The sequence below is a fragment of the Marmota marmota genome, unplaced genomic scaffold (genome assembly GCF_001458135.2).
Source record: "Marmota marmota marmota unplaced genomic scaffold, marMar, whole genome shotgun sequence".
Classification (NCBI taxonomy): Eukaryota; Metazoa; Chordata; class Mammalia; order Rodentia; family Sciuridae; genus Marmota; species Marmota marmota.
Window position 1 is genome coordinate 11,740,388 of NW_026000211.1, and position 10,570 is coordinate 11,750,957.

Below are 10,570 nucleotides of genomic sequence, written 5' to 3' on the forward strand. Positions count from 1 at the left end.
TTGTGGGACTATGAGTGATCTCACCTTCACGGTTTGTGTTAGTATTGTACATACAGTTTATGATGGCTTTTTAAACTGAATTAAAGCGAGTATGTCAAGGGCAGCACTGATCATGCCACCAGCACGTTTTCCAGCTCTCCAGGAAATCTTCATGATCACTTCCTCCTGTCTAGTGCATGTGCTGTACTGCAGCTTGACTACCCAGGAATCTCAGCTTTGACATTAGACATAAAACAGCAAAATTTCTCATAGCTTAACTCATTATTGGGTTTCTAGTTTATCCCTATCTAACCATATCCCATATTATTTAAAATTCTATTTCTATTTTTATGTTTTTTTTTTTCCTTTTGTTGGGGGCATTTTAAAGAAAATTCCTAAAACAGGGCCTGGCATACAAAGAAAGCATTCGATAAATACCATGCTTTGTCTTGAACAAATGAATACCCCTTTTACCACCAACTTAACAGCAACTGAGGAGCTTCTCTCTTGCTCAAATCTGCCCAATTTCAATCCAGATCCATAAGGTGTCAAAAAATAATGGCAAGTGAAAAGCAGTGGCATACCTTTCCATAACTATCTGTCCACCTGTCCACTGCCTTCTTGCTTTCCCTGCTCAATCCTATTTTAGTCTTGTCAAGATTTTACTAAAGGGTTATTTTATCAAGTAGAGTATGAATAAAGCTGGTATATACTAAAAACAATGTAATAACTAAGAAATTCAAATTAAATATGATAAAACATTAACTAAATACAACAAATACAAATTTAATTACAATTTATTTTATCAGAAAACCAACATAAATTTTGTATTCAACTTTATTTAAAATTTATAAACATTTAAAATATACCATAAATTAAATACATACAACTCATTAATAAACAATATTACTCACATGATATTATTACTTTTGTGGGCTCTTCCAATGTTTTCACACCACCGGAATTTGGAAATATCATAAACCAATAATTCTTCTGGGAAAAAGTAGCTCCAGCGCCGAATTCCTAAAATGCAGAGAATGTTTCTAAAGGTACTGTTACTCTATCATATAACAATTAACAAAGAGTAAGATAAGCTTTACCTCCTTTAATGTCATTTTTATTCACCAAAGAAAGAACAAAACGATCAACTTCAGGATAGGGTGAACACTGAAAACCTTCAATGGTTTCTACTGCAACAAAGAGAATTATTATTTATAAATGGAAATAGGTAAAAGTTTAGATGTTAAACTTTGATTAAATTGTTATTTAGTACAATTATGAGTTTTGCAACCCATCAGATTTTGGTTTTTGTTTTTGTTTTTCTTTTTTGCAATTTGCCCTCCAGTCAGTTCCTAGGTTCTTGCTTCTTACAAGAAAGCAGGTAAAATTCAACTCACTTAGGCCCAATGTTAACTAATTTTCAAACTACTAATGTCAAAGGGTTTCTTCAGTCTGACAAAGAGAAAAGAAGCCCTTCGCTTCCAGGTACTTCCTAGTTCTACTGGCCAAGCTGCCATGAGCCAGCCTGGCTCCTGTACCTTTCTTTGCCTTGGGGTTCTGTTGAACATAAATGACTTCACAGAATTTCATCAGATAAGGTCACTCTGTGGTCATGAGGACTCAAGACAAAATTAAGCCCTCTCTGTAATCACTTGTGAACAGACAAAGTGTGAACCTTTTTCCAAACCACAAAAATGGCCAAACACCACCACATCCTGGCTAACAAATACTTCAGTCTCCCTCTCATCTATCTGCCTTCTGTCTAAATAAGACCTATTAAGGTACCAGTTGCTGGGCTGGAGTTGTAACTCAGTGGTAGAACACTTGTCTAGCACATGTGTAGCACTGGGTTCAATCCTCAGCACCACATAAAAATAAATAGATAAATAAAGGCATTGTATCCATCTACAACTAAAAAAAAAAAAAAATTTTTTTTTTAAAAGAACCAAGCTGGGTGTAGTGGTGCACACCTGTAATCCCAGCAGCACGGGAGGCTGAGAAAGGAGGATCATGAGTTCAAAGCCAGCCTCAGCAGAAGCAAGGCACTAAGCAACTCAGTGAGACCCTGTCTCTAAATAAAATACAAAATAGGGCTGGGGGTGTTGCTCAGTGGTTAGTGCTTCTGAGTTTAATCCCCAGTACTCAAAATAAAAGATAACCGATTACTGATTTTCCAATTCAGAATAAATCCATGTTTCCTTGTATAGTCTCTAAAAACACCTAATCCATGCCCAGATTCTCTAAGTCTTTTCTTATACCCTCTTATTAAGATACCTGTAGTTCTCCACTGCTTCAAGGAAACATAAACTCAACTTGCTCAGTACAGGTGTGTTTTCTGTGTCTCTAACTAGAAGGAACTGATGACTCAATTCTACCTAAAAATCTAATGTGATCATTTTAATGTATTATTTATAATTTCATTTAATTTGCAAAGTCAGAAAGATCTATCTTTCACTTCTAAGATAAGTAATTAGAGAAATTTGGGGAAACAATTGTACAGAAATGAGGGAAACAGACTCCAAGTCAATGTCTATATTATATGTTAAACAATCAGAAGAAAATAAATATATAAAAAGTTATCCATATTTTAACAAGCTTGTGAGCATAATATACATATATTAGAGCCTACTTTTTCTCTATCATAAATGGTTGTTTTCCACATCATAAAAACCTAAATTTAATGGTTTTATAGTATTTCACAGTATGTAATTAATCCTATTTCACTGTATATTTACATTGTTTTCAGTTTTTCATTGTCATAAATTATGATAAACCAAAATAGTGAATAAAAAAGTTTACTGGAGGGCTGGGGGTATGGCTCAGCAGTAAAGCGCTCACCCAGCACGTGCAAGGCCCTGGGTTTGATCCTCAGCACCACATAAAAAATAAAGGTATTGTGTACAACTACAACTAAAAAATAAATATTTTTTGAAAAAATTTTACTGAAGAGTTCATGTAAGAAGTCTTAGAAAAAAAACGATATGTTCTTTAGTACAGGAAGGGGTAAATTATGATAACAGATCATGAAACACTCTGTAACCATTAAAAAAGTGAGTGTTCTCTATATTGGAAATTCAGGAAAAGGTTGGCAGGGTAAATAGAAAACTACTGTCTTTGTAGAAAGGAGAGTGGAAGAAAACTGTAGCTTTTATTTTGAAATGTGTTTATTTTATATATACAATGTATAATTCTTTTGTATTTTTTTAAATATGATAAAATGCAAATTAGTGATTAGTATTTTCATAAACTTTTTTTTATTTGGCATAGAAATTAGTAGTTTTAAATGATCAGTGGATATGAATACTTTAAACTTAAAATTTTAAAGGCAAAAAAGACTTTATATCCTTAAATTCTGATAGGAAATTATTTTCTTAAAATTACCTGAAGTGATGGTACTATTCAAATACTCAGCTTGCTTTCGTTTAATCTGAGGTGCATCACACGTAAGAATTCGTAAAGTATCTGAAAATCTGAAGAATATAGGTAAAAGAAATAAAGTAATATTATATTAGAATTAAAGTGGCATGACTTCACAGAGGAAACTGAATTCCAAATAATTCTATTTTTATTTCACATTTGCACAAAAAGACACTAATCCTACCTTATAAGACTATGATTTGCCAATTAAAAATTTTTGTTTAAAGTATAGGTTGTTGATCATTTAAAATCCCCCAATTAGAGATTATTTCTAAATATTTTTTAGTTGTAGATGGACACAATACCTTTATTTATTTATCTTTACGTGGTGCTGCGGATCGAACCCAGGGCCTCACACATACTAGATGAGTGATCTACCACTGAGCCACAACCCCAGCCCCAAATACAGAGATTTTAAATCTGAGGATTCTATAACAGCTAAAGCAATAATCTAAAGTATGATTTTTTTTGAAATTGTTGTAATATTTAAAAAGGGCAATAATCATAAAATCTTTAGGGGCCGGGGTTGTGGCTCAGTGGTAGAGCACTTGCCTAGCATGCATGAGGCACTGGGTTTGATCCCCAGCACCACATAAAAATAAAATAAAATAAAGGTATTGTGTCCATCTACAACTAAAAAAAAAAAAAAAACAAGAAGAAGAAGAAGTAGTAGTAGTAGTTAGCCTTTATTTCTAGAAATGTAATACTTGGTATTTACTTGGGCCCATAAAACACAATTAAGTAAGGTAGTCTTATTCAGTAGAAGAATCCTCCACTTCCATGTAAGATTAGTACTGACACTGCAGCAAGAGTCCGAGAATTTTCATACCACTAATACCACTTCCAGAACTGCAGCTGCTGCCACTACCACCAACGAACATTTCTGAGCAGACATCATGTGCTGGGAACTGTTGTAAATATTTTATGTGTACAAATTAAACTTAACTCTCCCAACAATTCTATAAGATAAATGTTGTTATTGTTTTCACTGTAAAGAAAAGAAACTGAGATTTTGACCTTTCTTCTATGATGTTATTAAAGGAACACAAACATACAAAGATACAATAAAAAAATTTTTAAAAATCCATCTTTTCACCCTACCATATAATAGCTGTTAACTGTATATCTTGACACAACTTTCCCTACAGCAATGTACTTTAAATGTTTATTCTTAAAATTAATTTCTATGGAATTTTTTTCTTAAAAAACTATTTAGGGGGCTGGGGATGTGGCTCAAGTGGTAGCGTGCTCGCCTAGCATGTGTGAGGCACTGGGTTCAATTCTCAACACCACATAAAAATAAAACAAAGACATTGTGTCCACCTAAAAAAACTAAAAAAAAATTTTTTTAAAAATTTAAAAAACTATTTAGGGAAGGCAAAGGGAAAAGAATTATAGGAAGTCAATTATGATTTGGTCTATCACAGCCTAATGTTTTGGGCTAACAAAATTGCCAATTCAGAAAAGAGGAGAATGAATGAGGTTGACTTTCACACTTTTAAAAAATGACCAAAATCTAAGAACCTAAATGTTCAACAATATATCTGACAACAAAGTAAAGTACGTTACCATAATAGAAAATTTATATAGGCAATAAGTTTTATTTATAATTAACTGTTGGCCAATTATTGACTTGGCAAATATTCATGATATAATGTTGGAAAAAAATAGGTGATATAACCATATAAGTAATGATTTCAAGAAAAATTTTGGTGAGGGACAGTGCTGGAGCTCAAACCCAAGGCTTTGAGCATGCTGGGCAAAGGATTCTAACTGAGCTACCCTCCTAGCCCAACAAATACTTTATGAATAAAAGAGCTATGTAGATTATGTGTGTTTGTATGTGGGAAAATGAGAAAATAACTGTAACTATTTTCAAACTCAATACAAGGAGTAGTGTTTTCTTCACAGATGTGATAATCATTTCAGAAATTCTAGAAAATAAATTAAATATAATCATAAAAAGATATAAAGAGCTGGATGCAGTGGTGCATGCCTGTAATCCCAGCTGTTCGGGACACTAAGGCAGGAGGATCCAGAGTTCAAAGTCAGCCTCAGCAACATAGCAAGGCCCTAAGCAACTCAGGAGAGACCTTGTCTCTAAGTAAAATATAAAAAAGGGCTGGGGATGTGGCTCAGTGGTTGAATGCCTCTGGGTTCAATCTCTGGTACCCCCCCCCAAAAAAAAAGATATAAGGAGAAAACTAAGTGGTTAAAAGGTAACTTTTACTAGTATTTTTCAGTTAATGGAGGAAAGAGAATGTTAGGAACCTTCTTGGTCTTAAAGTAGAATGAACTTATACAATTCACATCTCAGTAACATACAGTGCCACTGATTAATAATTATTCATGAATATACAGTGGTTTAGTTCTGATACTACGTACCTGACATTGCTGACCAAGGAAGAGAGGAAATATTGATTTTCTTCAGAAATACTTTTTGACTGTTTAGGAAAAAATTTGTTATCTTCAGCAACCTCCAAAGCGACACGCTTTCCTATTTTTGATGATTTATACAGTCGGAAGTTTCTGTTTCTTGTATAAACTCCTACATAAAAAATTAATTTAAAAAATTAATGCATGTTTTCTGTGATTAGTTTTACAGTCAGCAAATATTATTTTAGTATATAATTACCAGAAGAAACAATTATTTTCTACAAACAGCCATAAACAAAATTAAAGCAATATATAAGATAAATTTGAACTGACATGTAAGAATGCCATGTTCAGAAATAGTAAGGAGCAACTGTCCAGTTGAAAACAAATAGAAAAGCTAGACAAAGATAACAGAAAAAAATTAAGACTATTGGGAAGCTACAAAAACAGCAAGGATATATGGTGTAAAATCCCAGAGAAAAGGAAAGCATCAAAAAATATCAGATACTTAGAATTAATCTAAGAAAAGACATATAAGACTTCTATTCAGAAAATTATAAAACATTACTGAGAGAAATGAAAGAACATACAAGTAAAAGCAAAGACATATCATATGCATAGATCAGAAGACACAATATTATGAAAATGTTAGTTCTCCTCAAGTTGATCTCCCAGTTCAATATAATCCACATCAAAATTCTGATAGGGCTTATGTGTTTATTTTCTATTTTAAATTGAAAATTGAAAGTTAAATTTAAATTGAAAGTTGATTTTCAATTTTAAATTGATGTACAAAAGGTCATGTATAGCCAAGAAATTTCAAGGAACAAAGTCAGAGGAATTATTTTGCTAGATATAAAGACTTACTAAAAAACTACATTAATTAAGACAGTGAGGTACTGGCACAAGGACAGATCAATAGAACAATGAAACAGAATAAAAATCCAGAAATGGGCCAGAACATATATGAACACTTGATTTATGGCAGAGGTGGTACTGCTGAGCAGCAGGAAAAGTGAGCAGCAGGAAAAGCACAGTCACTCCAACAAATGGTGCTGAGACAACTGCAAATCCACATTAGAAAAAATGAATCTTGGCTCCTCATCCCCCAGTAAGCAAAACTGCATTCCAAGTAGGCTGCAGATCTAAATATATAAAAAAAAAGGCAACACAAAAGACTTCTAGAAAATAAGCTGGAGAATATCTTCATGACTTTGGGATAGAGAAAGATCTAACAACATAGAAGAAACTCTAATCACAGAGGAAAACACTGATAAATCAGAGTATTACTACTATTTAAAGGTTACTTTATTCATCAAAGACATCATTAAGACAGTGAAAAGGGAAGCTAAATACACGATTCCAATTATAAAAAGTTCAAAATAGACAAAACTAACCCATGTTAGAGGGCGGAAGAGTTGTAGTTACCTCTGGGGTATGGAGTAGGTCATGGGTTCCCGACCATCTCCTTGCCTGGGGTGGAATGGTTTTGGCGAAGTGTGTTCACTTTGTAGTAATTCATTGGCCTAAGCACTCATGAATTATGTAGTTTTATATATTATTGTTATGCGTCCATTAAAAAGTTTTGAAGAAACTTTTTGACATGTACTATTAAATCTCCAAACTTTTCAAAGAACAGTTTAGGACTTGATTTCCCACTCATTTGGTATTCAAATAAATCTGGGTATTCTGTTGAAATTTCAAGACTATCATGAAAGTTTCACCACTGTCCAGTGATCTAACTTTCAAAGACAGAACTGACATGAACTAGGGTATTCGTATGGACATTTTAATTCTGGGGTAAAGTATATTTACTGGATAATGCTGCTATCTCTCCATCAACTTCTTCTTATGCATTTTTTCCTAGTTTATTGCAGGCTTATTCAACTAAAATTGATGTTCTGCTAATAAAACAAACTTGTCATTTGGAAGCATGCTCCTCTACTTATAACTTACTTGCTTGTTCACCCCCAAACCAGTACACTGCATTTATCTCTCTCCAAATTCTGGTACTTATTGGGGATATCTGAAAGATATATGATTCAGCAGGAACACTTCCCTATTTCTGGAATCTCTGTTGGCCTCAGAATCTTGCCTAGAATCTTGTTTAGACTCTGAAAGCTCTCCACAGTGCTCAAACAGTCCACGACAAAAATGTTGCTCTTACAATTTATCACATTTCATGCTATGAACTCAGCATAAAAATCAGGTTTAGGGGCTGGGGATATAGCTCAGTTGGTAGAGTGCTTGCTTTGCATGCACAAGGCCCTGGGTTCAATCCCCAGAACTAAAAAAAAATCAGGTTTGGTACATAAAATTGGAGCTGTTGTATTAGGGCTCTTGATTGGCCTATGTGTTGAATCAGGCTACAGTCTGCTCATCCCAAGGCTTCCTACATCCTCAGTTCAAAGATCAGAACCCAGTGGAGGTTGGCCAGGCTGAAGAAGTCATCATTTGACCATGGCAAGAAAGCTGATGTAATGGCTCCTGCCACTACCACAAATCTCCCAGTCTAGAAAATGCCTACCTGTACTTTACCACATGAGCAGCGTGTTCACATTGTGTCTGTTTTTGAAAGTGATTTAATCTCTATCAGTGTTAGGGTGTGCTGGTCCATATGTCAGAACTAGAGCACAGCCAGCCACAGCATTCTCTTTTGGAGCTCAAGCCAACCTAGTGCTTCAACTCCACAGGGACCCAAGATCTCTAAACAGAAACCTAGCAGATTCCTAGCACCCGAACTCACTGATCACATTTTGCTGGTGACTCGCAATATCATTGTGGAACAATGCTGATAGCAAGAACCTAACCATACCTATACGCAGGCACTGACTTGTCTTTTACAAAGTACCCAGGATAGTCTAATAAACAGCTGTCAATCTACTTACCTAGATCCACAAAAAGATGCTTTTCTCCCATGTTGTTCTTTACAATTAAAAATGAAAGATCAGGACCACTTTTGTCAGCTGACCCAAGTCTCTCCAGTTCCTCCAAATTTAACGCCCAGCTCTCTCCCATATCCTTAACTGTCAACATTTTGTTCAAGGAACTCCCTTGTTTTAATGGTGCTTCAGAAAAATGGGAAGATTCATGGTTTGTTATCTCTAGAATTCTATCATCATCTTCACTGGCAATAAAGTGAAAAGCAGGCTGCAGAATCTTTCTGACAAAATTACCTAAGGAAAAAAGGTACTGTGATTAATTTTTTTCTGCAACCTACAATTTAAGATCCAAACATAAATCTACATCTGAAAATTTTACACAGTAAGGGTTTTTTATTATTGTTTTTTTAATTTCCGGTTTTGAAACTGAGTTGTTGCTGTAAACTGTAACATGTGTCTCCTGCTACTTCCTTCTTTCTGTGTACCCTTACTTTTTCAATTTCCCCTAGCATAGGAGCTTGGTGTCAGTTGTAAACAAATCATTTACATATTGCTAGTATGGTGCTGAATCTAACATGCTGTCACCAAAAAAGCACCACTTTTATTAATACAAATCAAAAAGACTTAACTTTACAATCAATGATTAAAGAATGAAGGGAACTGTGCTGCTAAGATAATGGACAGAAACACTGAGAGAATCTCTACCATATCCTCATGGAGTTAATAAATTTAATAATTTTTTTTATTTATGTAAGACAGTGGAATGCATTACAATTCTTATTACACAAATAAAGCACAATTTTTCATATCTCTGGTTGTATACAAAGTATATTCATACAAATTCATGTCTTCATACATATACTTTGGATAATAATGTCCATCATATTCCACCATCATTCCTAATCCAATGTCCCCTCTCTTCCCCTCCCTGGAGTCAATAAATTTCTCACAAGTTCATTCTTTCCCTTTACCTGCCATTACATGCCCTAAGAACCCTGACTTGTCAGTTCCAAGGTGATTGCTAATCCCACCTCTCCCTCCAACCAGTCCCATGATGATCTATGGCCTCATAGAGTGAAAGCAATTAGATGAAAGCAATTAGAAACGTTTCGTCTCAGACATTTATCCTAAGAGCTCTTCATAGTAGGGTCATCTTATCTGTACCATAAAGTTGTTTACACAAACTAACATTTGTTTAAACTCACATTTACTATTTATAGCACAACTTCAAGTAGTAACTTGGCTATTAAGTGTAACAATACTGAAGAAATGTAATAATGTAAGTAAAATTTAGTTTTAATTTTTTTTTATTGTGGGTTGTTCAAAACATTACAAATTTCTTGACATATCATATTCCACACTTTGATTCAAGTGGGTTATGAACTCCCACCTTCACCCCATACACAGATTGCAGAATCACATCAGTTACACATCCATTGATTTACATATTGCCATACTAGTGTCTGTTGTGCTCTGCTGCCTTTCCCATCCTCCCCCCTCCCCCCTCTTTTTTTTTTCTTTCTCTCTTCTCTTTCTCTCTCTCTCTAAAAAAAATAGGAAGTGCCAATGGTTAATATTTATATGAAGACTATGTTCAACATCTTTAGCCATCAGGGAAATGCAAATCAAAACGACAGAAATTCCATCTCTCCCCAGTAAGAATGGCTATCACCAAAAATTCCAATGCAGGTGAGAATGTGGGGAAATAGGAACACTTATACACTGTTGGTAGGAATATAAATTAGTATGGTATTATTTTAATCAGTATAGAGTTTCCAGCTATACCACTCCTGAGTACATACCCAAATGAATGAAAGTCAGCATACTTTACTTACTTGCATACCCATATTTATTGTTGCACAATTCACAATAGCCAAGTTATGGAATCAGCCTAGATGTCCATCAACTGATGAATG

General features: G+C 34.4%; 1 protein-coding gene across 6 annotated transcripts in view; it reads right to left on the reverse strand.

Annotated features, from left to right (window-relative positions):
* Primpol (primase and DNA directed polymerase) overlaps positions 1-10,570 on the reverse strand; it is a 33,889-nt gene that overhangs the window by 8,591 nt on the left and 14,728 nt on the right. For 4 of the 6 annotated variants that reach the window (XR_007343373.1, XM_015486163.2, XM_048791907.1 and 1 more), the window contains exons 5-9: positions 8,661-8,948; positions 5,782-5,944; positions 3,361-3,449; positions 1,080-1,169; positions 894-1,002 (exon numbers count right to left, since the gene is read on the reverse strand). Coding sequence is in view for 5 of the 6 variants with exons in the window: in XM_015486163.2 (XP_015341649.2) it covers positions 894-1,002; positions 1,080-1,169; positions 3,361-3,449; positions 5,782-5,944; positions 8,661-8,948 (739 nt within the window). In the remaining variant the exon portion in view is untranslated. The remainder of the gene's footprint in view (positions 1-893; positions 1,003-1,079; positions 1,170-3,360; positions 3,450-5,781; positions 5,945-8,660; positions 8,949-10,570) is intronic. The other 2 variants (XM_015486164.2, XM_048791909.1) reach the window with 2 other exon arrangements.